Below are 27543 nucleotides of genomic sequence, written 5' to 3'. Positions count from 1 at the left end.
AATATATCAGTATTTGCAAGTGCATATTTAATTTTGGTATCACAGTCTGTGTGAGGACAGACGACGCCAGAGAGCGTCGAAGTGGAAATCTAACGTGCCCACTCTTCTATGACGTGGTCGGCAAATACACCACTTCGATTGGATGAAACGTGTGAGGTTGAGTTCAAAGATCACTTAAGCAGGAAATGAGTGTTTGAATGTCATCAGCTGCAAAAGCACGCATGAATGTAATATGGAATAATCTATTTTAGGACCATTGAATGTAATTTATGAAAACACGGCATTGATGTCGACGTATGCACATGGCTTGTTATTTCAGAAGAAGTATTGCATCGAAGGTAGTGCATGTGTTCTGTGTAATTTGTGTAGTTAGCTAACGTTAGCTATGTGGGGTTTCCTTTAGTGCATAATGTTAGCAAATAGTATCCGCATGTTAGTGCCTGTCATTATTTATTCTTAAGAACCAAGATGCCCTCGGTTTGTTTAAATTTATAACTATAATTTCTATCGGCCAATTAACATTGATAGCGGAGTATTCTGAATATTTCAAGCTGGTCAATGTAGGTAATCATGACTTCAAAACATACCAATAATCTATGCTATGGTGTTCAATTGACATAACAACAATGTGTATTGCAGTTTTCATATTTGACCTCTCTTGGTTTAGCTCTCTAGGGCTTTAGGACGGTCTGAAGATGCCTTCATTTCAGCTCTCTGTGCTATCCCAGTCTCCAAAAAACAGTTAAGTGTGAGTGTGCAGTGGTGGAAAAATACCCAATTGTCATACTTGAGTAAAAGTAAAGATGCCTTAATAGAAAAGGCCTCAAGTAAAAATGAAAGTCACTTTTATTCAAGTAGTATGTATTTGGTTTTAAATATACTTAATTATTAAAAAGTAAATGTAATTGCTAAAATATGCTTAAGTATAAAAAATACAATAATAAATTATTTCACATTCCTTATTTTAAACAAACCAGACAGTAAGATGTTCTTGTTTTATTATTTTATAGATGGCCAGGGGCACACTCCAACACTCAGACATAATTTACAAACGAGGCACCTAAATGTTCTGTCCTGCTTAGCATTCAAGATGTAACTAGTACTTTTGGGTGTCAGGAAAAATGTATGGAGTAAAAAGCACATTATTTTCTTGAGGAATGTAGTAGAGTAAAAGTCGTCCAAAATATAAATAGTAAAGTACAGATACTTTAAAATACTACTTAAGTTGTTTTTTGGGGTATTTTTAATAAGTACTTTACACCTGTGTGTGTGTGTGTGTGTGTGTGTGTGTGTGTGTGTGTGAGGGAGAGAGATCTACTGAATTGAAGTCTCAGTCCTAGTCTGGTCCTTACAGATCCCTCAATCAAACATGATTATCACTACACAGTCACCATGTTTCTCAATGGTTCTTCTGATATTGTTCATCTCAGGCAATCCCCAGATTTTCGGTTGTCAGTCAACACTCTGCTGAGGAATGGGATCCTGCCAACTAATGGAGACCTCCAGGCACAGACAGAGGCTCTGGCCAGTCAGGTGGGACCAATAGTGTTGTAGTCTAGATGCAGATCTTGGGTCAGGTTAACATTTTCCCAACTAATTGTTAAGGTTTTGATTGGGGGAGGAGAAACTAATCCTAGATCGGTACCTAGGGGAAACTTCACCCTGAAAAGTTTAGTCAGTCACATACTCACACTTTGCTGATATTTAGATTTCACCCTCCTGTCAGAATTACAGTGCATGCTATTTCCTTTCAGTTAAAGCAAGACAGTGTGGTGGAAGAAATATTTGCTGGACGGGGAGTGATACACTTTAGAGTTAGTCGGAATCTGTTAGTACAGGTGAATATGCCTTTTCCCTACTCTTTTCATTTCATTTTCACTCTTTTCATCATGTCAGTCGGAAAACGGCAGACTGTTTGAAATATTTTTATCAACCAGCGTGTAGGAATAGAATGTATATAAATGAACAAGACAACCATCTGGAAGTCTACACGTTTGTTTTTGTTTTGTTTCAGAAAGTTTTAGAGCAGCTGTGCCAAGAACGTCACAAATTTGGTGTGAAAAGTGAACTTTTCGATGGCCTCAAAAAAGGAACAACCGTGGTGGAGTTTAGGTATTGAAATATGTTCTCCTCCAACTTCCATTCGTTTGTCTAGGATGTTGAGGCAAAGTGTTAAGAGGCAAGCACTAAAGAAATAGCTACCTTCTTTTTATTAATTTATTGACAACATTGCCCTTTTGCTTTTACAGTTCTCCAAATATTGCCAAGAAGTTTCATGCTGGACACCTGCGTTCCACCATTATTGGTGAGACTCAGTTGAAGTTCTTTAGCGTACCAGGAGAGGGCAGAGTTCATTTTGATATTGTTCCTGACCTCAGGCTAAATTCAGGACGTGTTTGAAATATTGTATCTATTGTGACTAAAAAATGCACAATGTTATTTTTAGGTAACTTCATTGCCAACCTGAAAGAATCCTTGGGAAATAATGTCATTAGAGTGAATTACCTGGGAGATTGGGGCATGCAGTTTGGTGAGTAAAGCAGAGAAGAAGAACATAAAGGAATACACTGAGAAGGTAGACTCAGTGAAATGACGTTGCCACGAGCATCAAAGCAGATATTGCGATGCGTGAGATGCAAGACTTCGCTCCCACAACGTCACACACAGTGAGTGCACACATATCACTGTCTTTATTGTTGGATCAGTACACCTGAAATGTTTTTTGGAGACAATCATTTCCTCCACACTAGATGGACGTGATATTGTACAATTTGTGTCTTTTGTTTTCGTGGATCTATATTAGATGGTTACATTCAAGACAAGGTCGTATTTACTGATCTGCTTGTCAGTATCAGCAGAGTGAGCCACTAATTTGTGTCGTATTAAAATATGTTGCTTGTGTCTCCAGTCATGTAAAGTGTAGTAAAATTGCATGAAATGTGTTTATAAAATGGCAAATTCTTCCCATGCAAAGAAAGGAGAAGAAACATCTCTGATTGGGCCTACTCACTGTGCTCAGGCATACATTGTTCTGAACTGAGGTATATTATTAGCCTAAATTATGACTATGCAATCACATTAGGAGTAGTAACCTATCTTGCATTATTTTGCAAATGGAATGATGGTTGCATGCAATCCTTTATTGTAAAGGTGCAATTTTATGGTGAAAAAATTGCTTCCCCAAACTTGAAACTCACACACCGCCTGGATGTCGCCATTTGAAGTCGGCCTTGATGTGACTTGATAGCGTGTATTACGTATCTATTTTACATTGGAATATATGCCCCTTTCCTCAACTGAGTCAATTTATGAGGAGGTTGAGTAGTGGTTGACATGGTATATGCCGTTCCACAGACCTTTAAACCTAATATTGTGGTGCTAATTAATGGCGGTGTTTATTTGAATTTTTTTTTAATTCAAAATAGCATTTTAGAGTATAATTTGTGTAGAAATGCAGTAAGCAAGCTTCAACTTCCCCAAAATCCTTGAGGGATTTTACTTTGGGCACCTACGTCATATCACTGAGTCTACCTTTAAGCAATATAAATCTATATGTGATTTGCTTACTGGTACCACAACTTTTTGAAAATAAGAATGATAGTTTTCGCTGAAAGGTATAGTAAACCATTGCCTTGGGAAATGGGACCAGGTTTCCATAACCTCTTCTTTGCCTGTGGATTTTAGGTCTGCTGGGAGCTGGCTTTCAGCTCTTTGGGTGTCAGGAGAAGTTGAAAAAGAATCCCTTACAACACCTATTTGATGTAAGTTTTGAGAATTATAGTAGTTCTGAGAAAAAAGTTGAACCACTGCCCTCTTGTGTTATGTTTTGTTATGCAGTCATGTCAGTACGTGTGAACACGTCTTTGGCGGCCTTCCCTTACAAGTTTGTTTGTGTATATACATGCCCTGTAGGTTTACGTTCAGGTGAACAAGGAGGCGGAGAACAATGAGGTCATAGGACAGGAGGCCAGAGAGTTCTTTAGACAGCTGGAACAGCAGGAACCCCAGGCCTTGTTACTATGGAAACAGTTTAGAGAGATCACAGTGGAGGAGTACCAACAAGTCTACAAGGTATTGACCCAGCCTGAACGCCTCTGACCAACTAGCCAAAAGGCTGTTGTAGGACTACACTTTTGGCTAAACTGTTTTATTAAATTTAAACAGTAATTTACACTACTCAAGCAAACACTGTTTGTATTGATGTCCATGCACATGAACTCAGACAGGTTTGTCATTCCAGGGAAGTGCACAAGACGTTAGCGCCTTTGTAACACACCGTTTTGTTATCAGATGTCAATATTGATGCAATGTTTATGTTTCTCAGCGCTTAGGGGTTCATTTTGACATCTACTCTGGAGAGTCCTTTCACCAACAACAAGCCCAGGGGGTGGTGCAGCAGCTAGAGAGACGAGGCCTGCTGAAAACCACAGAGTATGTCACGGAAGCAAACATCCTTATGAGTAATGAAAGAGCATTGTGTAAAAGGTCTGGGTAAATGTCATACACTAAGCAAACTGTCACCACATACCTTTAAGTAAACATTCCCACCCAACATCTAGTACTACTACGTGTTAAATTAAGCAGAGAAATAATCTATGGATTATTTATAGGTAAGTATTATGAAATGAATAAGAAATAAAAGTGCATTGATCACAGGTAACAGTGATAGTAAATGTAGAATAAGCGTGTCCAATTAACAAACAAAAGTGATATATATGGTGAATAAATTGTGTGTATATATATATAACGGTTAACAGGAAGGGGACAGGCGTAGTGGATCTCTCTTCAGCTGGAGACATGTCCAGCTACTCCACAGTACTACGCAGTGATGGGACATCTCTCTATATCACCAGGTCTGTGCTGCTTTAGAAGGTTGACAGTGTTGTTATGACTGGTGTGCAATGCCTTAGTAATTACCAAGTGACACGTGAGTCTTGATGATCATTTTTGTCATATTGTGTCTTTCCAGAGATCTTGCTGCAGCCATAGATCGAAAGGAAAGGTACAATTTTGATGAGATGATCTATGTGGTAAGCATTCGGCCAAACTGCTCTAACACTCAGCAATGACTACAAAAAGCAGTGTTATATGAACTTTTATCTAAACGTATTGTCATCTGTTTCTTTGTGAAGACAGACAAAAGTCAAGGGATTCATTTCCAGCAGCTGTTCCAGATCCTCTTGGCTATGGGACACTCGTGGGCTGAGAGGTAACGCTGTGTACGCAGCTGTCACAATACAAACAATCGATTGTTTCTACAGATAGTCCCATAGTAAATCTATCTGGTTTCATGGTTTGGTGTGTCCCCCCCACTGTTATGCAGTTGTTTTATCTGTTATGTTTATCCTATGTTATATTTATGTAAACTCACGTCCCTTTTTCACAACCCTGTCTTTCAAAGATAATTCGTAACAATCCAAATAACTTCACAGATCTTCATTGTAAAGGGTTTAAACATTGTTTCCATGCTTGTTCAATGAACCATAAACAATTAATTAACATGCACCTGTGGAATGGTCGTTAAGACACAAACAGCTTACAGACGGTAGACAATTAAGGTCACAATTATGAAAACTTAGGACACATAAGAGGCCTTTCTACTGACTCTGAAAAACACCAAAAGAAACATGCCCAGGGTCCCTGCTCATCTGCGTGAACGTGCCTTAGGCATGCTGCAAGGAGGCATGAGAACTGCAGATATGGCCAGGGCAATAAATTGCAATGTCCGTACTGTGAGACGCCTAAGACAGCGCTACAGGAAGACAGGACTGACAGCGGATCGTCCTCGCAATGGCAGACCACGTGTAACAACACCTGCAGGACAGGTACAGGATGGCAATAACAAGATGGCAACAACAACTGCCCGAGGTACACCAGGAACGCACAATCCCTCCATCAGTGCTCAAACTGTCCGCAATAGGCTGAGAGAGGCTGGACTGAGGCTTGTTGGCCTGTTGTAAGGCAGGTCCTCACCAGACATCACCGGCAACAACATCGCCTATCGGCACAAACCCACCGTCGCTGGACCAGACAGGACCGGCAAAAAATGCTCTTCACTGATGAGTCGCGGTTTTGTCTCACCATGGGTGATGGCCGGATTCACGTTTATTGTCAAAGAAATAAGCGTTACACTGAGGCATGTACTCTGGAGAGGGATCGATTTGGAGGTGGAGGGTCCGTCATGGTCTGGGGCGGTGTGTCACAGCATCATTCCCCCCGGAAATGTCCGGGAACTTGCAGCTGTCTTGGTGGAAGAGTGGGGCAACATCAGCAAGAACTGGAAAATCTGGCGCAGTCCTTGAGGAGATTCACTGCAGTACTTAATGCAGCTGGTGGCCACACCAGATACTGAGTGTTACTTTTGATTTTGAACCCCCCCCCCCCCCCCCCCCCCCTTTGTTCAGGGACACATTATTCCATATCTGTTAGTCTGTGGAACTTGTTCACTTTATGTCTCAGTCGTTGAATCTTGTTATGTTCACATTCATATTTACACGTGTTAAGTTTGCTGAAAATGAACGCAGTTGACAGTGAGAGGATGTTTCTTTTTTTGCTGAGTTTATATGTAGGTATTGTTTTATCTGTTTGGCTGCAGGTGCCAGCATGTGCCATTTGGCCTGGTGCAGGGTATGAAGACGAGGCTGGGAGAGGTGGTTTTCCTGGAAGATGTCCTGGATGAAGCCCGGGCTAGGATGCTCAGGAACATGAGCCAGTCCAAGAGTAAGGACATGACATGGGATTCATTAGAGATTTTGTCTGCGTCCCAAATGAAACCCTAAGTAATAGGAATTTCCAGGTGAACGAAAGAGAAGGGCAGCCCCAGATAAAAGTCAATCAAAAATGAATCGGGTTTATTACAAGTTGCAACAGGGAGATGCCACCCAGCACAGAAGCGGAGAAAATGTCTAATTGGCCTTCATTATACAGTACCATAATCAGCTGGCAACTGTTCTGTAAACACCAGCCCAATAGGCTTGTAGGAAGTCAAAACAAAAGGCTGTGACTTCCTCAGCTGCTAAAGAATCGCACAACGTTTCACAGAATACCATCATATTCAGAGTCCTTGTACCTCCAGTCTGGCGTCAATCACTATCAACAGATATGAGTTGAATCCATAACATACTGCATTGAGTTTAGTGACCGTCAACCTGAGTGTCACAAACAGAACACTGTAAATCATGTGTATTACAGAAAGGGAAAATATATGAATACGCTGAACTATGTACCACTCTAAACTGAATATGAACTTTATTCATCTTAAATATTCCCATTACACCCTATTTCCTATATAGTCCACTACTTTTGACCAGGTGACATAGGGCTCTGGTCAAAAATAGTGCCCTATGCAGGGAATAGGTTGCCATATGGGATTCAGCCTAGGTGTATAGTTATTGGCCATTAATAATCTGTCAGTTAACATTCTTTATCTCCTCAGCCACCAAGGAAATGGTGTCTCCAGAACACACAGCTGAGAAAGTGGGGATCAGCGCGGTTATAGTTCAGGTGAACCAATTTTACCCAACCTTAAAGAATAAGACTTACCAACCAAACATCTTAGTCTTCAAACTTACCTACCTAGTGTATGAAACGAAGGACAAACAGAGGGTAAGAACACGTGTGTGGGTCTGTAGGTGTAGCGACAGCTGTGTCTTTGGAAATAGGTTATTGAAGCATGAAAACAATGGAAGATTGCTCCAGGTTATATGACCCTGTTTTCTGTCTTTCTTGTCTCAGGACTTTAAAGGGCCTCTAGGATCAGACTACAAGTTTGACTGGGATAGGGTCCTCCAGGCCCAAGGTGATACAGGGGTGTTTCTACAGTACACACATGCCAGACTCCGTAGGTGAGTGATGAGGAAGCATTCATCATTTCACAAACTGCAGGACTTTCAATAATATAGAACGTTAGTACAGTACATGAACGGACTCTTGATTAAGCAACTCATTGTCTGACTTCTCACCAACTGTTGTCATTTCAGTTTAATACATCGGTATGGCGACGGAGAGGAAGGTGCCTTTGACCCGTCACTTCTTCTAGATCAGAGGAGTATTTCGATACTCCAGCACCTCCTTCGGTAAGCGAATGCCCTCTAACCCCACACATAGGAGAATGGTCAGGGTTACTCTTCACTGATTACGTGTTGGGCCGGGATGGTTCCCTAACCATGAACTATTCTGAGCCCTAATTACTGTGTGCTGGAAGCCAATTATATAACCTGCTCTCATTCCTGTTGCATTTGAATACATCATAGAGGAATGTAAGCATGTGTGGGTGGGGTATTCAGATGAAAATGTCACTGTCACTAAATAAATGCAGTCACACCGGAACATGCTGTTTTCCATTGATCAAAATATTTATCCTACATCATTCACAATGTCTATTTTCAGCTATGACGAAGTTCTATACCAGTCTGTACAGGATCTGCAGCCAAAACATCTCGTTAACTTCCTTATGACACTGAGGTAAGGAGCAGGGTGTTTAATGTCTGACATGCAGGCAGTGTGAACATGATTATATTATATTACCTAATCATAAAATGTCTTTGTTCTCCTGCCTGGCTAGTCACCTGGCTGCATCAGCACACAGGGAGCTGCCAGTGAAGGGAAGCCCTCAAGCTGTTGCACAGGTAGATAAACACTGATCATTTGCTCATGTATCCTATTCAATATAAATAGCCTGAGACCCAAGGTAGGAAATTCCACAATGTGCATAAGTGTCATTTCAGTCAATGGGTGCATTTAGGGCCTGGTGTATTCAGATTCAATGCTATCCATTAATTGTGAATGGCCTTCCTTGGAAAATGTATTTTATACGGGCATAGCCATATAGATTGCAAATCTACTTGTGACCATTTTCAACAGGTTTTAGTACCATCCTTTGACAAGGAACATGTTCATGACGTAAACCGTTGAGATGATGATTCAGATAATTTGTTCATCCTCGTCGACAGGCTAGGCTGCGCCTCTTCGGTGGTGTCTGCACTGTGTTGGCCAACGGGATGAAAATATTAGGCATCACACCAGTCGAGAAAATGTGACCAATCAACGCCTGCTTGATCAATGTTCCTGTGTATGTAACTACTGTTATTGTGTTAATGTAAATAAATGTAGTCTTGATTTAACACTTCCACGTGATAAATGGCTGGTTTCTGGTTGCATCAAATCCAATGGTCTTTTCTTTGACAGGTTAGGGAACTGGCTAAATATCTGATGATATATTCCTGGCAGATCTCATTTTGCAACCACACTGTACATTCCACACTGTTGTTAGAGCAAGGCCTACAACAGACGATTCCTCTTACTGTAATCCTCTATGCAAAGTTGTTTGACAGCCTGTCCTACCTGTATTCCTTGTTGCCCAACCACTTAATGCAGGGTTTCCCAATTATTTACATCTACTCAACACTATCACATCAGTAACGGCAGATTCTTATCGTAAGCAGCTGAGTTACTGCACACATTAAGGCGGCGTTTCCCAAACGCTGTCCTCGGGACCCCAAGGGGTTTTTAAATAACCAACTAATCAAGCTTTGATCATTTGAATCAGCTGTGTAGTGTTAGGACAAGTAACAAAACGTGCACCCTACCTAGTTTGGGAAATGTGTGCAGTAACTCAGCTGCTTACTAATCAGAATTACAAGTGATCTTTAATTTAGACACCCTTAGCGGAGTTGCCAACAAGCGAATGCATCCGGTTTTCAGGGATGCTACCTAGCTTGTGGAGAAGACGGATGTGAACGTCCTGGGCTGGCGTGGTCTACGGTTGAGGCCAGTTGGATGTACTGCCAAATTCTCTAAAACGTTGTAGAAATGAACATTATCTGCCAACAGCTCTGGTGGACAGTCCTGCAGTCAGCATGCCATATGCATGATCCCTCAACTTGAAACATCTGTGGCATTGTGTGTGACAAAACTGCACATTTTAGAGGGGCCTTTTGTCCCCAGCACAAGGTGCACCTGTGTAATTGTGCTGTTTAATCAGCTTCTTGATATGCTACACCTACCAAAGTGGATGGATTTATCTTGGCAAAGGAGAAATGAACACTATAGGGATGTAAACATTTGTGCACAAAATGTGTGCTCTTATTTCAGCTCATGAAAAATGGGACCAACTCTACATGTTCCGTTTATATTTTTGTATACAGTATACACGGACAAGGACAGCCACACCAATAACATGACTTTAACATGTAACTGTACAGGCACTTACAGTACATTCTGAAAGTATTCAGACCCCTTGACTTTTTCCACATTGTTACAGCCTTATTTTAAAACAAATTGTATCTACACACAATATCCCATAATGACAAAGCAAACACAATTTTTTGCAAATTTATAAAGAAAGAAAGCCACTCGGCCATTCAGACTTGTTCTGAAGCCAATCCTGTCTTGGCTGTGTACTTAGGGTCATTGTCCTGTTGGAAGGTGAACCTTCACCCCAGTCTGACATCCTGAGTGCTCTGGAGCAGGTTTTCATCAATGATCTCTATATTTTACTCGATCCTGACTAGTCTCCCAGTCCCTCCCGCTGAAAAACATCTACACAGCATGATGCTGCCACCACTACGCTTCACTGTAGGGATGGTGCCAGGTTTCCTCCAGACGTGGTGCTTGGCATTCAGGCCAAGGAGTTCAATCTTGGTCTCGTCAGACCAGAGAATCTTGTTTCTCATCGTCAGAGTCCTTTAGGTGCCCTTTGGAAAACCTCAAGCGGGCTGTCAGGTGCCTTTTACTGAGGAGTGGCATCCATCTCTGCCATGAAGGCCTGATTGGTGCAATGCTGCAAAGATGGTTGTCCTCCTGAGAGAACTCTGGAAGGTTCACCATCAGGTTCTTGGTCACATCGTTGACTAGGGCCCTTCTCCCCCAATTGCTGTTTGGCCAGGCAGCCAGCTCTAGGAAGAGTGTTGGTGGTTCCAAACTTCTTCCATTTAAGAATGATGGAGGCCACTGTGTTCTTGTACTTTCAATGCGGCAGAATTTTTTTTGGTACCCTTCCCCAAATCTGTGCCTCGACACAATCCTGTCTCGGAGCTCTACGTACAATTCCTTCAACCTCATGGCTTGGTTTTTGCTCTGACATGCACTGTCAACTGTGGGACCTTATATAGACCGGTGTGTGCCTTTCCAAATCATGTCCAATCAACTGAATTGACCACAGGTGGACTCCAAATAAAGTTGTAGAAACATCAAGGACGATCAATGGAAACAGGATGCACCTGAGCAAAGGGTCTGAATACTTATGTAAATAAAGTATGATTTCTAATACATTTGCAAACATTTCTAAAAACCTGTTTTCGCTTTGTCATTATGGGGTATTGTGTATAGATTGAGGAAAGTAATTCATTGAATCAATTTTACAATAAGGCTGTAACGTAACAAAATGTGGGAAAATGAAAGCGGTTTGAATACTTTCCGAATGCACTGCAAATGGACAAGCTCTCTCCCAGGTGAGATTCGGTCAGCTGTGTATATACATTCAGTACTTTGTCAATAGTGGAGTAGTTGACATTGACAGTGGTTCATGAAAAATATTGTTGTCCATTACTAACAGCAGTCCCACAGTAAACAAAAATAAGGAATAAAAACCCAATGGTATTTATTGTCTACGCATACATTCTGCCTCAGCGCCACACTTCCCTTACGCTCCATCATTACTGATATAATGATTAATCTATATTATTTGAGTTCGTTGCCCAACGCTCTTATGGGACAACAGTAGACCGCAGTGTGAAAAGAGAGCCTCATGGGCAGCTCCAACACAGAGGTCAGGAAAGACCATAAACCTTTGTTATTCCAGACCCAGGCTTCAAACAGTGATCAGTTTCTGCCTGGCCTCCTTGTCGGTGTCTGCTCTTGGAAGCTTGGTGGTGTCTTGTTTCGGAAGTCCATAAAGGTATATGGAGACACACACCAGCATTGCTCCACAAGCAAAGGTAGTAGCTGCATGAAAAGGGAAAATAGTTACTGAAAACCTGCCATGGACTATTGATGAATTCCCCCAAAAATATTTTCAGATTATTTTTTTCTAAGCAATGTTTCCCCTATATTCATTAATTTACAAATAAAGATACATTTCTGCCACAACACACAAATGGATAGCGGTTGGCTTAATGACTGGAAGTTTATGGGAACAGGTAGCATGTCATTGCGCTAGTAGCAATGCACCACCCACGACACTTGCCACAACGGCTGAAAAAAATTATCCTATATTAGTACTCGAGTGTCAGAGACCACACAAAGTCTAGTGGCTGAACAGTAACGTATGATAGTCCATGCCCACCAAGATGTGAATGATTTGACTCACATATCTGTAGCCCAAACAGAGTGACGGATGCCACAGTAGAGAGAACGATGGCGGCTGCAGCAGAGAAGCCTTTCATGATATTGTCTGTGTACTTCACCACCACTGATGTGTACAGACCACCCACACTGGCCAAAACTGGAAGAAGAAAATACCAAATGTAAATTCAATGTACCGCACACATTTAGGTTAGGACATTTTTTAAATATACATTTCTCCGTGCATTGTAGAAAAATCAGGAATATGTTCATGTGTCAATATTGAATTTTGACTTACAGACTACAAAGCACACCCAAGGCGTGTAACCATAGAAGAAGCCTTTCTCTATGACCTGAGCACCCTCAGTCATGTAAACTCCAGCGAGGGTGACCACAATGCCAGACAGGTACATCTGGATGTTTCTCACCCATAGGGATGTGTCTGAGCTCTTTAGGACCTTCTCAAAGTACACACCTGTTCAAACGCAAAAGGGACACCGTTAGATTACCTGCCATTATCATCATAGAATATTAAAAAGGTATAAAGATAAAGCAAGATTACCTGCAAACCCGGAGCACAACACAGCCACAGCAATGGCCATAAACCCCAAAAATGGGTTCTGCTCCACCTAAAAAGATTAGAACATGTTGAATACACCTTACATACCAAGACATTTAGCCTCCAACTTTTTGACGCTTTTCTTTAGGTATTGCCAGTAAACAAAGGAACGCCTGTACTTTTAATTGTGCCTACCGACCAATTCATGCGGTAAAGTTCTGTCTACGGCTTAGTATGAAACGTAGCCGTAATGCCAAAGCGGCATTGGCACAAACTACCATAGAATTAAGAATACTAGAATGGACATGAACCTTCTTATGACGAGATGATAAAGATAGCCATTTTGGTCAGGGAATTGGTCAACCAAAGTTTGCCAGTGCTGTGATAAGTGTAAAATAATGAATTTCTGCACTAGCCAGACAGTTTTAGAGGAACTGGCAAATTAACTGCCAATATTCCATTCAAACAACAGTCATTCTACAGGCTGAAATCAGTTGATGATAGGACTTCAACAACTTGTAAATGCAACAAGTACTGATATTGTATCATATAATAGCACTCATAAATAGAGACATTTATTTGCTAGGCAGCACCCATTACTAGGCTGTAACCATCCCATCACTTTACATAGTGCATGCTTAGTGCATGCTTAGTGGTGGGCTGTTTTCTGAACCACAACTGGATGAATCCATTAAGAATTACTGTGGGGTTGAATACCACTGAATGATGAAAATATTGGAATAAAGTAGGCTAATGCAAAAAGTAATTTAGCAAATTGCTGTTTACTGGAACTCCCAGTCATCCAAGCGTTATAATATATTTACATCAGATTGATCTTAAATTGGTCAGAAATATTGAAAACATTATGGGATAATGCATTAACTTCCCCAGCTTCACATTATAGTAATCAGCATTGTGTAAGGGATAATCAACAACAAGCGGCTATGCATTCTATGGAAAATAATGAACAATGTGGAAGGTGTGTTCCATGACGTCTAGAGGAGTGGAACTAACCTTCCAAGGAGTTGCATTCTTTTTCAGAGAATGCATGAGACACGAGTTGATTATCCCTTTAATACCATGGCTATAATGCAACACATTTGCCACTAGAAATATGTTCAACATCCACTGAAGTAGCTAGCAAGTTTACTTGATAGAGACAGTAGTTGCCTTGGTAGCCAAACAGACTTGCTAGTTCAGCTAACCAAACCATCAGTACTAGCTTGCTATTATGAAAAACAAATTCAACAATGCCAATAATGTTTTCAATTCTACTTTTGCTTTCAAAAGCAACTCAAACATGTAAAAATGAACTATAGCCACTGAATTCTACCATGCAAATATACTGTGCATTATAGGGAAATAATGCTTGCTCTAGAATGTTCTTCAAGCCAATCAGAAACAAGTATTCAACAATGCCATGGTATAATTAAGTGATAATGTCCGAGAAGCCGGTGTTTGGAGGATATTGGCACGGGTGTTGTTAGTCCCGAGACAAAGTCGATGGCTGGCCGGGTTTTCCAACATATTGAAATAATGATTGATAGTTTAATAAAAAATATTTTGATTAATTTATTCATATTATTTCATCCTTCCACAAGATATAGTCCCGACACAAATCTAGGGTTGCTACCCAACCCGGCTGGTCGTTCGTTCTATCGGTTCGGTTGCCAGACATGCGACCCTGTCGTTCAGTCTTTTTGTTCTGTATCTTTGGACGCAACCCAGTCGTTCGTTCTAAATGTTCCATTACTGTCTGGCAATGTTATTATCCCTTGCTTGCTAGCTAGCCAACTACTGCTAATTTACAGTCATGTCAAACAGTGCAGCCAGAATAACAAGTGCGATGGCATTTGCATTTGTTTAAGCAGTTTTTTAGTGACATTTACTTAGACACATCTATAACAATGAGCTAATGAGGCGTGATTTCTCCTGGCATAGAAAATGTGCTCTCTCGTCAAGACACTGTTGTTCAAAGGAGCTGGCCAACACCACATCGAACAACCTTTTCAAATTGATGCTGGAAAGGCTGGAAAGACTGGAAAGTAGCTGCACATCGTAACGTTTGACCTTTTTTCAATTGACATTTCCTTGTACACACACACACACACAAAAGCTTGGTGTCACTTAGAAATGTACATGTTTTGGGCCTCCCGGGTGGCGCAGTGGTCTAGAGCCAGAGTCTCTGGGTTCGCGACCAGGCTCTGTCGCAGCCGGCCGCGACCGGGAGGTCCGTGGGGCGACGCACAATTGGCTTAGCGTCGTCCGGGTTAGGGAGGGTTTGGCCGGTAGGGATATCCTTGTCTCATCGCGCTCCAGCGACTCCTGTGGCGGGCCGGGCGCAGTGCGCGCTAACCGAGGGGGGCGGGTGCACGGTGTTTCCTCCGACACATTGGTGCGGCTGGCTTCCGGGTTGGAGGCGCGTTGTGTTAAGAAGCAGTGCGGTTTGGTTGGGTTGTGCTTCGGAGGAAAGCGTGGCTTTCGACCTTCGTCTCTCCCGAGCCCGTACGGGAGTTGTAGCGATGAGACAAGATAGTAATTGCTAGCGATTGGATACCACGAAAATTGGGGATAAAAAAAAGAAGAAGAAATGTCCATGATTTTTGAAAGAAAAGCACATTTTGTGCATTAAAATAACATTAAATTGATCAGAAACACAGACATTATTAATGTTATAGATGACTATTGTAGCTGGAAACAGCAGATTTTTTTATGGAATATCTACAGGAACTCTGCCTAGAAGGCCAGTTTTCAGCTGTGCTACCATAATTGCAAGAGGGTTTTCTAATGATCAATTAGCCTTTTAAAATTCTAAACTTGGATTAGCTAATACAACGTGCCATTGGAACACAGGAGTGATGGTTGCTGATAATGGGCCTCTATGCGTAGATATTCCATTTAAAAAAATCTGCCGTTTCCAGCTACAATAGTTATTTACAACATTAACAATGTCTACACTGTATTTGATCAATTTGATGTTATTTTGACAAAATAAATATTTTCTTTCAGAAACAAGGACATTTCTCAGTGACCCAAAACTTTTGAACGGTTGTGTATATAGCCATAAAATTATGCCAGCTAATTCATGATTTCGACTGGCTGAGAAACGCTGCCTTTGTCTCGTCCCGACCCGTTCATTACTATGTAACAGCTGGTGATCGAATTTGAATATTTAAACAATGTTCCAAATGTCGGAGACAGCAAGGTGTATACAAATCTCTGCTGTTAAACTAAATGTTAGTCTAAAAAAAAAAGAGATAATGAGGAAACGCATAGATAATGTCATCTTTTCGTTTGCTTATCTATCACAGATCAGAAACGTTTAGCATGCAATAATGTAGCAGAAATCAAGTGTAGACCTATTAGTTTGCTCGATCAGCTTATAGGCAACTCCAAAAGGTTGAAATGTGAACACAACGCTTTGGAAAATATAAATTGATATTATTTTCAGGATCATGATGAAGATACATTTACAGTAAGAAACTATCCCTGCTTCCTAACAAAGCGGAATGAGGATTGTCAAAAAAGATTAAATGTGGATAAAAAAAATAAGTTACCTTTCCAAATGACCCTACAGAGGTTCATCCAGGTCAGATTTCGTATTTCTTTACATGATCATAAAGAGCAGATTCTAAGGTTTCTAAAGCACATACAGGGAATCTAAGTGTGTCTTGTCTGTTTAATGAACAAAATATTGATTTCATTTGCAAGGGGCAGCCATGTAGTCTATAGGCTGCACAGACCAGTAACATAATTAAACTCAAAATATGATATTCTATTCATGCCATTGGATGTATTTAAAAGGTTTATGCTGGCAATAATGTGGTAAAAATGGGCCTGTTTGAAAGGGGGTCATATAAACATTGCACTCCAAACATTTAAAACATTTTTTTTTAAAGGCAACATACCATAAATCCTATGTGAAAAGTGTATAAGATTCTTAACAAATAGACAAGGCAGAGAATTCCAAACCTCAGACTTGGGTTGTAAAACAAGCCATTAGAACATCAGCAACGAACCAGTATACACTTGACATGCCCATTGGCCAGGTCTCCCTTATAAAATAGGTATTCTGACCTCAAATGGGACTTCCTGGATAAATAAATGTTAAATCAAAAAGCCAAAACAGAAACACCAAGGGTACCTGGACTTTAGTGGCCTCTGCCGGTTTCCACTGGACCAGCGTGACGCCCAAACACAGCATAAAGACTGAGAACCACTGCAGCCTGCTGAGAGAGCGGTTCAGCATGAGGACCATGCACAAGGCTGTGCACGGGATCTTCAATTGATAGGTCACCTAGGTAAGGAAGATACAGTGAGAATATGAGCCAGAGGGGAAGTATAGATACAGTACCAGCCAAAAGGTTGGACACACCTACTCATTCAAAGGTTTTTCTTTATTTTTACTATTTTCTACCTTTTAGAATAATAGTGAACACATCAAAACTATCAGTTGTGTTGTGACAAGGTAGGGGTGGTATACAGAAGATAGCCCTATTTGGTAAAAGACCAAGTCCATATTAATGGCAAGAACAGCTCAAATAAGCAAAGAGAAGATGACTTTAAGACATGAGTCAGTCAATACGCAACATTTCAAGAACTTTGAAAGTTTCTTCAAATGCAGTCTCAAAAACCAAGCACTACGATGAAACTGGCTCTCACGAGGACCGCCATAGGAAAGAAAGACCCAGAGTTACCTCTGCTGCAGAGGATAAGTTCATTAGTTACCAGCCTCAGAAATTGTAGCCCAAATAAATGCTTCAGAATTCAAGTAACAGACAACTGTTCAGAGGAGACTGTGTGAATCAGGCCTTCGTGGTCAAATTGCTGCAAAGAAACCACTACTAAAGGACACCAATAATAAGAAGAGACTTCCTTGGGCCAAGAAACACAAGCAATGGACATTAGACCAGTGGAAATCTGTCCTTTGGTCTGATGAGTCCAAATTTGAGATTTTTGGTTCCAACCACCACGTCTTAGTGAGACGCAGAGTAGGTGAACGGATGATCTCCGCATGTGTAGTTCCCACCGTGAAGCATGGAGGAGGTGGTGTGATGGTGCTTTGCTGGTGACACTGTCAGTGATTTATTTAGAATTCAAGGCACACTTAACCAGCATGGCCAATTGAGATGGTCAAAGAAAAGCAGCCAACAAGTGCTCAGCATGTGAGAACTCCTTCAAGACGGTTGGAAAAGCATTCCAGATGAAGCTGCTTGTGAGAATGCCAAGAGTGTGCAAAGCTGTCATCAAGGCAAAGAGTGGCTACTTTGAAGAATCTAAAATATATTTTGATTTAGTTAACACTTTTTTGGTTACTACGTGATTCCATATGAAAACTTATTTCATAGTTTTGATGTCTCCACTATTAATTCTACAATGTAGAAAAATATTTTAAGAATAAAGAAAAACCCTTGAATGAGTAAGTGTGTCCAAACTTTTGACTGGTACTGTACATAAATTGTCAATGTGACATTTTCTGTAGAAATCATGAAATGTGTAGTTTATACCTGATACACAGCTGCATCAAGATTGCTCAAGGCAACAAAGGCCATGTTATTCTGAACTGCATAGACCACAGAGGGAACACTCAGTTTCAGCAGCTCTTTTGGACTCCAAAATACATGTTCAACTATGGACGCTTTTAACCTGCCAAAGCTGCCAGTTTCTCTGCAAGGTGAAAATGAAGACAAGCATGTATAAAAGCTGAGCTACAGGGGCATTCATTAATTCAACAAAATACTCAACACAAGGGTGTTCAACAGTATTTCTTCAAGGCAGAGACCACATGTAAAGAGGCTATCCAAGTGCATTTGGAACATGGACGTCATGAAAAAAGTAGTACATTGGATATACTTACTTGGTCAACATCCCAAGGCTCAAGAACAATTTAATAACTTCTGTGATGCATACTGCTGTTGTAGAGAAGTACATAGCTGTTGAAGATACTGTCCTTGTGTATCGTAATACCACGGTGTACGTTGCTGCCACCAGTGTCATCACTGACAGACAGTAGACCTTGAACATCACACTCACTGGCTCTGTAGAGAGAGGACAATGATTCTTGACAACATGAAGTGTGAAGTTCACAGAAAGACAATGAGGCAAGGAACCGAAAATCAGTATGGACGGCCACCTACTGACGATATTCGCATTCGTTACAAGAACAATCTATATAGCCGGGGGATAAGTTTAGACAGCCACCTAGCTAGTAACACGCTAGTTGTATCTGGACTCAGCAGGTGGCTAACTAGCTACTTCGCATTGCCCTTCCGTTCAGAGAAGCTGTCTTTTTTTCGCTAGATAGCAAAATACCAAAGACAATTTGTTTAGTTTAGTGCATTAGGCTAACTTGTTGCGTTAAATAGTTCCGAAACAGGAACTAGTAAATAACATTGCAAATAACGTTAAGCATAGCTAGCAGATTTCACTTACCGTTAGCCATGGTTAACTTGATTGTTGTGATCCGTTGTTAGACGAATGCTTGGGTACTTAACGTGATCACCTACGGATGTGTCTGACAACACGTCTGACTGAACTTTACAAGTATGTTTAACAGATAGGAAATTCTGAATAAGGTTGTCTTCTTCTTCTTTGGTATCATGGCGTTCGCACATTTGTTTGTGCATGCCGCCATCTAGAGTGCTGGAGTGTGTGATCGCTCACGTTACATTTTGTGATACAAAATAAAAAGGGAAAAAAATGCACCACTACACCTATATACCACTATTCAGCGGTGGAAAAAGTACGCAATCGTCATACTTAAGTAAAAGTAAAGATACCTCAATAGAAAATTACTCAATTGCAATTGAACTATTTTCCTGTCATGCTAAGCATGCAAAATGTAATGAGTACTTTTTGGGTGTTAGGGAAAATGTATTGAGTAAAAAGTACATTATTTTCATTAGGAATTTAGTGAAGTAAAAGTAGTTAAAAACATAAATAGTAAAGTACAGATACCCCAAAAAACTACTTAAGTTGCACTTTAAAGTAGTTTTACTTAAGTACTTTACACCACTGCCACTATTTCATAAAGACAGGGCTCTTTTGTTCAACACAACTTGTAACTCTTTTGAAGTAAAACCTTGTACACCCAAGTACTTATCTGCAGCTGCCATCACATTTTCTGTTATTTACGTTCCATTTTTGCGGTACAGTTGATAATCATGGTAATGAATGCTAAAGCAAACCTTACCGAAGCACTAATTCGTATCACTCTGTATTGGCCTAGGCCTACTACTCACCCTTGACCCATCCTCTACTCTCCACTGCCTCGGGATATGACTCCTTCTGTTCTATTCTGACCCTGGCAAGCTTAACCTGGCACTCTTGCACAGAGTACTTCTGATCCCCAGCAACATGGGCACCTCCGCAATTAACACACCGTTTTTTACACCTATACTACACATTCCTTTATTCCATGCCCTCCTGCACACATCTCGAAATCTCCCTCCTACACACTGCTACAACATGACCATAAGCTTGGCATCTAAAACAGCTTAATGGGTTCGGCACAAAAGCTCTTACTGGACAACTGACGTATCCTAACATGACTTTGTCAGGTAAAGACCGCTTCAAAACTCAATCGGACAGACAATGGCTTCTCAGTTTTACTACGCACACCACCGCATCTGCGTCGCACCAAACGGAGGGCGTCACAGACACAGGGAATCTTACATTTCAATTGCTCCACTTCAACACTTAACGCCACCCCAGTGATCTCTCTTTTCAAAGGCACCCTGCTCCGGCGAGTAAAGCAAGTCAGATATCTCGTCTTTCTGGGGGAAGAAACACAGAAAATCCTCACACTTCGAGCTACTTTCAGCGATTTAACAGTACCCAATTTATTTTCTACCCAACCTGACTACATATAGGTCAGCAAAAAGGCAGGGTTTCAACTTCTCCAAAAAATGTCACTCCCATCTAGGCGAGGCTCAGACTTGCAGGTAATTCATCCTCACTCTTGTCTTAGATTTCAGAGCCATCGGAGTATGGTTTGTTGTAGTACTAGGTGCCATTCTTCTTCAACACACATCTACCGTCTGCATTCGGCTATTTTCTCTCACTGTCCATAACCACATCTATGCGCTCACCACACTCATGCAGCTGTATTGTTTTCAGAACAATCATTGATGGCATTTTTCCAATATCCAACTTCTGTTCCTCAGCCCAATTTACTAGTCTGGCTATCTCTGGCCTCTCTATGCTCACAAAACATGCCACAGTAGTCAGCCAGGTCTCCTCCTCGTCATCAATCTCGAAGGCCCTGAATAAGGTCGGAACTAGCCAGTCTTCAAACCATTGTATGCCTGGTTCTAGTCTTGTGCTAGCTAGCTAGTGACAGCTCTGCAAAATGTTCCCTGGATGCAACGAGGGGAAAGGTGTGTTGGGTGCACTTGTTTTCAAGTCGGAGTAAGCCGGGCCACCGGTGGGTGGAGGTCATGCCCCGCAAACTTTACATCCCATCATTGGCTGTGTCGTGTGCATGTGCCTACTCCTACAGTCGCTATGTGGACAGTTTTGGCAGACACTGTTTTGACCAAGTGTATCCCTCTTTGTTATCCTCAGTGCAAACAATATGACATGATGTGTGTGTCTTTTACTGACACAACAGCTTTTGGTGGGCAGTAAGCACCGAGCTCAATGAGCCTAACCATTTCTTTAAAAAATCAAAGACTGGGATTTCGATCAAAGTTATCTTTTTAACTTGAAGACATAACAGTTATTAATGAACTGATCTGGTCAAGTAAAAAAAAAAAAATGTGTAGTGTTGGTTTTCCCTCCTAGAAGACCAGCCAGGAACATCTGAGGTTTGGGGACGTTGCTCTTGCCATCCCTCTTGCACTGGCACACACCATCATCAGGGAGGTAGGTTTGGGTAACATTATCCCTCCTCATGTGAATTAGATGAGCCTGCATTGAGCGGGCCACTTTACTATGAAGATTGTCTTGAAAAAAAAAGGCAGGACATAAGACTGTTAAAAGGTTTACCTTCTTGAATAAAAAAGATCCAAGCAAGAAGACCATGGTAACCCTACCATTGATCAAATAGAACAGTACACTCAATAATGAGTCAATTAAATCACTGGCCAATTTGATTGCTTTTCTCCTCAGCTCCCACTCATTCCACTCGTACGAGTTCACAATGTTGGTTTCCAACAAATAAGTGTCCACCTGAGTGCTGCTGTTACCAACAGTCTCTCCCCTGACTGGATCTGCAGAGACAGAATTTCAGTGCACCATTGGTAAAAAAATAAATATCACTGCCAAGTTCTGAAGATGGAATTTAAGAATAATGATATTGTAAGTGAACATACCTCAGAATGTGGAGTGACACAGGCAGTTGGAGGAGCTGGATAAGCTCAGGGGACCGCTTTGCTTTCTCTGCCACATGAGCAATCACATGAAATGTGGTTGATACCATTCCATTGACTCCGTTCCAGACATTATTATGAGCCGTCCTCACCTCAGCAGCCTTCACTGGTGTATAACCACAAATTCCCCTGTATTGCAGTGGTAATTTGTCAAAGTCGGCTGTTATCTGAGGCAAGAGATACTCTTGTGTTTCGATCTCAAAGGGGGTCAATATGGTTTTCAGCTAATGATAGAGATGTAAGAAACGCAGAGCTATACTGTTGGGGAATGTGAGGGTGTTAACACAATACTTACCTGACGACTCCTTCATTTTCTTCTCGTCGTTCTTGATCTCCGGCACCAGTATGTCCTCCAACTGAACATCAGGGAAAAGCTGGAACTAAGCAACCAGGAAGGGCTGCAGGTTCACCATCATGTTACTGAGGCTGCTCAACAGCACCATCTCATCCTGAAAACCTGATCAATACTTTGCTAGAGCTGTGAAATGGGTCTGGAAGAGGACACATAGTATGAGAGTTGAGGTCTAGAGATTAAGGGACGGTTTCCCAAACATACTATAGGTTAAGCATAGCCCTGGACTAAAGAGCACTTTCAATGGAGATTCCCTTGCTTTTTAGTGTAGGACTTGATTTAATCCGTGTCTGGGAAACTGCCCTGTAATGGGAATATTTAAGATGACTAAAGTTCATATTTAATTAAGAGTGATCAAATGTATATTCTGTAATACACATGCTTTCCATTGTTCTGTTTGCGACATTTTAGTTGCGGGTTGATGGTTACTAGACTTTATGCTGTATGTTATAGATTGTTCTTATTTGTTCTCAGTTGAGCTGTTGCTCCTTGACCTTCTTTATGAGGGACATGAAGGTCCCCAGCTCCAACTGGGGAAAGATGATTTGTAAGGCAGCTGCTAAACACACACGCACACACACACACACACACACACACACACACACACACACACACACACACGTACATGCGTGAGCAAAACAGGAACAAACTGGTCAATGGTGGACAATGGGATGATTCCCACATTGTAAATACTATCACTTCCATGGCCAGTGTAATTACAACTTACCATTTTGCACTTTCCCTTCTTTGTGAATAGGGATACCTTAATTGAAGCAATAACTAAGCATACTCCCCACCTCTGTTCCGGTAAAAAGCTGAGGGATGGGGCTGGAGAAATGTAAGCACTCAAATTCATAGACAGCGCTATGGGTTTAAGGATTGACCATCCATGATATCAACATTAGAGTTTTAATCATATTTTTAGGCTTTACAGTGTTTGTTTAAATGTACTTTTATTACAAACACTGAAGTCAAACAAGCTTATATTTTGGTTTCTGATGCGGTATGACAAGTTGAACTATGCTCATAAGGAATTTATTTTTCTTCAAAAATCAATGGGTAAATATAATTCATTTATAAGTCCAAAAAATGTATGTAGCAACTAAGGATGACTACTTTAACTTGTACTAAATGAGAATGAAATAGCCCTTGTAGCCTCTCGCACTGTTGTGATGTCTGTGGGGGAAACCAGACCTGAGCTCAGCAGAACATTACTGACAATCTTATGGTAAAGGCCCTCCAGATCCTCACGTGTTTTCACTCGGCTGTCAGGGATTTCTCGACTCACTGGGCCTAGCTTCGACTGAAGTACCCGCTGGTGATCCTCAAGGAACTCACCTGGGACACAAAACACGACCTTTGCTAAACTGATGAATAGGTACAAGACCAGTATGCCATGTCTTTAGAAGGTACTTGACAATGGCCTCATGTCTCAACATAGATAGGGTTTAGTTAGTAGGCCATATGAATCAAACGTTGGTTTATACATCCTTTGAGCATTTTAAAGCCCCCAATTACGTTGCACTGTAAAGAACAACACTGATGACGATGTGCCCATTGCTCGGAGATCTCAGGCATGATACCAGCCAAACCTGGTTGTTATAATGAAATGGAGTGAATCTACACACTTCCAGTAGTTCTAACATCTTGCTGGGGAAGAGTCCGATCAACTTTGAATAGATCTTGTGGGTCCAACACAACATTTTTACCGAATAGGAAAAACATTGATTTAACAAAGTAGCTAAACACTGTCACTGACACTGCTTGCCTTTATCACACAAGCTAGCCATGTTAGTAATTATACTGAAAAAATGTATATAAATGCAACATGCAACAATTTAAACAATTTTACTGAGTAACAGTTCATATAAGGAAATCAATCAATTGAAATAAATAAATTATGCCCTAATATATGTATTTCATGACTGGACAAGGGCACAGCCATGGGTGCTTGGGAGCCAGGCCCAGCCAATCAGAATGAGTTTTTCCCCACAAAAGGGCTTTACTACAGACAGAAATACTCCTCAGTTTCACCAGCTCTCCGGGTGGCTGGTCTCAGACGATCCTGCAGGTGAAGAATCCAGATGTGGACGTCCTGGGCTGGCGTAGTTACACGTGGTCTGCAGTTGTGAGGCTGGTTGGATGTACTGCCAAATTCTCTAAAACGACGTTGGAGGCAGAGTAACAGCTCTGGTGGACAGTCCTGCAGTCAGCATGCCAATTGCACGCTCCCTCAAAACTTGAGACATCTGTGGCATTGTGTTGTGTGACAAAACTGCACATTTTAGAGTGGCCTTATATTGTCCCCAGCACAAGGTGCACCTGTGTAATGATCATGCTGTTTAATCAACTTCTTGATATGCCACACCTGTCAGGTGGATGAATTATCATGGCAAAGAAGAACTCATTAACACAAATGTGTGCATAAAATGAGAGAAATAATAATAATAAACTTTGATTTGACGTGTTTATATTTTTGTGCAGTATCGTAAGCCAGGGACCCACCATGTAAGCCACTAGCGTTGCCGACACAATGCCCCCTTTCCTGCACATTCTTGAGCAATTTCTCAAATTATGTTTTTTAATTACACTTTCTGGTCGAGTACCAGACATGTTTTTAGCCTGCAAGCTACACTAGAGACCATGGAAATTCCCCACTTCTGCACCACATCTTCATGGTTCAATGATGGTTGCCATGGTAATCAATGTAACACTGCATGAGCCACAGGATGTAAAAGTTGCAATGTTGTAACAGTAGTAGCTAGCATAACGCACATATCTTACTGGCCTTCTCATTCACTCCATGTCATTAAATGCTAATTTAAAAAATTGACTTTGCATAACGTTGTCATGCAGGACATAATGGAAACAAGATACATTTTGATAAAAACAGACATTACATACACAACTTGGTCTAGATGAAGGTAGCAAGACTCAAGCATGGAATGTACAGTTCGAAAAGGAGACGCTGGAACTTCAACTCAACCTCTGACCAAGAACTAACGTCAATGAGCTGAGTATTTATCGGTCTCCATATTTTAGCCCTTGGATAAGGCCTTTCCATTTCACAGGGGTTGATTACAGACTTCCACTTAAGACCACATGGCAACCCCACTTCTTTAGAGTAGAAAAACACATGGCAGTTCTGAAAAAACACAGAAGAGTACATGTAAAAATGGTGCGTCAAAGACTGGTTAAGTAACACGTGAATCATACACTGGGTAGTAGGTCTACTGTCAGTAAAATGGGGTTGATACGGAGGTTTATCAAAATGCTGCAAAGTCTAAACTAACAAGGCCAATTGCGTGTCAATAGTATCCATATGAACAGGCCATTCTTTTGGAAGAGGACAAGGTACCCATCAAATGGGAAAGTCATAGCCGCAATGAATCAACATACAACGTTCATCAAGTTAGGGTATTTGCTGTCAAAACACTTTTATAGTAGAAAAACATGCACTTAACAGATATGCCCAATTCATTACAAAACGTAGAAAGATTGATCAATACTCGTCTATATTGTGAACAAACATGTACCCGAGTCAAGAATAGGTGACGTTGTGAATTGAATCAAAGGGACCCTTCACAAACAAACAAAAATGTAGGTATAAAAGATCAATGCACATTCTTTTTTATTTAACTAGGCAAGTCAGTTAAGAACAAATTCCTATTTTCAATGACGGCCTAGGAACAGTGGGTTAACCGCCTTGTTCAGGGGCAGAACGACAGATTTTCACCTTGTCAGCTCAGGGATTCGATCTTGCAACCTTTCGGTTACTAGTCCAACGCTCTAACCACTAGGCTACAGGACTTGTGTTATAGGCCTTTATTTTGGGACATGCAACATTGAATACGGTTACGTGGCGAGTCAAGAGGGACAACTCAAATGGAGAAGTAAAATGAAAACAGTCAGCCTACCATTTAGGTGTGGTGGCAGTATCAACATACTGCACATACTCAACACTTCACCTGCATTGATTTAGCTCCACGTCTTGGAGGGGAAAGTACAGTAACTTACCTTTCACCAAGTTAACACTGAAAAGATGAACATGCACATTTTAGGTTGAAGTTATTTCCAGATAAAATGAAGAAAGCTAATCAAATGTACAGAAAACTATTACAATTTGGCCATCATGTACAGTTATGTCATGGACCTTGCCAAAACCATGGCATATGTAGTAGTTTCTCAGAAACTGAGAAGAATGATCAAATGGGCGTTTAAATAAAGTAGATTCGTTTCCCTACCATCACCAAAATACCTGGTTCATATGCTACCCCCCCCCCCCCCCCCCCCCCCCCCAACACCACCACCACCCACCCAAACAATTTGAAAAGAGGAGAGAAGGGTGGGGAAACAAACAAATATTTCAAGAGGCACACAGAGGAGAAATATGTTCAAACCTGTTCTGAATCGCGCGTACAAATCTGTAATCTTTCTTTACATGTGGCCAGACCCTGATAAGAGGATTCTAAGTAAATCTTTGGACATCCTCAGGACATCTTTGAAAGAAGACATCAATTTAAGGAATGCAACTGTCTCGAGTCAGGATTTATGTCACTAAGCATGAATCAGAACATTCCCAACTATTGTCTAATCTGCCTGACAACAGTAGAAACATTTGATATCACACTCAAAGTAATAGAGTGTTGGAAGCTTCAGTGCTGAAATGTCCTCTCGACCAAAAGAAAAGTCTGTCATTATGTAGTAGAGCTATATTGCACCATCCATTTCAGGACCATCCAGTCCAGATGATGAGTGCAGCTCAGAAGCACTTCCTGAAGACGATCTGTGGGCCATGTTCCTCATATTCCTCTTGGCTGATCCAGGCTGAGTCAAAGGACGACAAGTTGGCTAGCACTGCACCTCCACTCCAAGCAGAGAAATCTCTGTCCTTAGGGCTGGTCACACGCACACACACCCTCAAGTCTGTAGGCACCATGGTTCTAATTTCACTCTGAAGCCGCTCAGGCAGTCCAGCC

General features: G+C 41.2%; 2 protein-coding genes and 1 pseudogene across 2 annotated transcripts; 1 reads left to right on the top strand and 2 right to left on the bottom strand.

Annotated features, from left to right (window-relative positions):
* Positions 1 to 168: 168 nt before the first annotated feature.
* Positions 169 to 9127, top strand: rars2 (arginyl-tRNA synthetase 2, mitochondrial). The gene is made up of 20 exons (XM_055884577.1): positions 169 to 338; positions 668 to 741; positions 1431 to 1533; positions 1755 to 1838; positions 2015 to 2112; positions 2250 to 2305; positions 2447 to 2530; positions 3685 to 3761; positions 3913 to 4071; positions 4325 to 4431; positions 4758 to 4853; positions 4970 to 5030; positions 5133 to 5209; positions 6596 to 6720; positions 7436 to 7503; positions 7735 to 7844; positions 7980 to 8075; positions 8389 to 8463; positions 8564 to 8627; positions 8952 to 9127. The coding sequence occupies exons 1-20, from the start codon at positions 297 to 299 to the stop codon at positions 9036 to 9038; spliced, it is 1743 nt and encodes a 580-aa protein (XP_055740552.1). The 5' UTR covers positions 169 to 296; the 3' UTR covers positions 9039 to 9127.
* A 986-nt stretch (positions 9128 to 10113) lies between these two features.
* Positions 10114 to 19450, bottom strand: LOC129824971 (CMP-sialic acid transporter-like). Its single transcript, XM_055884576.1, has 8 exons — positions 19274 to 19450; positions 18699 to 18879; positions 18349 to 18508; positions 16986 to 17138; positions 12845 to 12911; positions 12581 to 12757; positions 12308 to 12442; positions 10114 to 11943 (listed from the first exon to the last, which is right to left on the bottom strand). Exons 1-8 carry the CDS (start codon positions 19281 to 19283, stop codon positions 11810 to 11812), a joined length of 1017 nt encoding a protein of 338 aa, XP_055740551.1. The 5' UTR covers positions 19284 to 19450; the 3' UTR covers positions 10114 to 11809.
* Positions 19451 to 21580: 2130 nt separating this feature from the next.
* On the bottom strand, positions 21581 to 27503 carry LOC129825633 (cilia- and flagella-associated protein 206-like; annotated as a pseudogene).
* Positions 27504 to 27543: the final 40 nt, after the last annotated feature.

The sequence above is a fragment of the Salvelinus fontinalis genome, chromosome 27 (assembly GCF_029448725.1).
Source record: "Salvelinus fontinalis isolate EN_2023a chromosome 27, ASM2944872v1, whole genome shotgun sequence".
NCBI lineage: Eukaryota > Metazoa > Chordata > Actinopteri > Salmoniformes > Salmonidae > Salvelinus > Salvelinus fontinalis.
This window is presented reverse-complemented; position numbering and strand designations above follow the sequence as displayed.

What these genes read in the sequence shown, in the direction of transcription:
- rars2 (XM_055884577.1), top strand. Translation starts at nt 297, where the DNA reads ATGCACATGGCTTGTTATTTCAGAAGAAGTATTGCATCGAAG. An exon ending in GAAGAAGTATTGCATCGAAG is followed by an intron (nt 339 to 667) that starts GTAGTGCATGTG and finishes CTCTTGGTTTAG; the next exon opens with CTCTCTAGGGCTTTAGGACG. An exon ending in CAGAGGCTCTGGCCAGTCAG is followed by an intron (nt 1,534 to 1,754) that starts GTGGGACCAATA and finishes ATTTCCTTTCAG; the next exon opens with TTAAAGCAAGACAGTGTGGT.
- LOC129824971 (XM_055884576.1), bottom strand. An exon ending in TTGATGCAGCTGTGTATCAG is followed by an intron (nt 17,139 to 18,348) that starts GTATAAACTACA and finishes TTCCTTACCTAG; the next exon opens with GTGACCTATCAATTGAAGAT. An exon ending in CAGAGGCCACTAAAGTCCAG is followed by an intron (nt 12,912 to 16,985) that starts GTACCCTTGGTG and finishes TAATCTTTTTAG; the next exon opens with GTGGAGCAGAACCCATTTTT.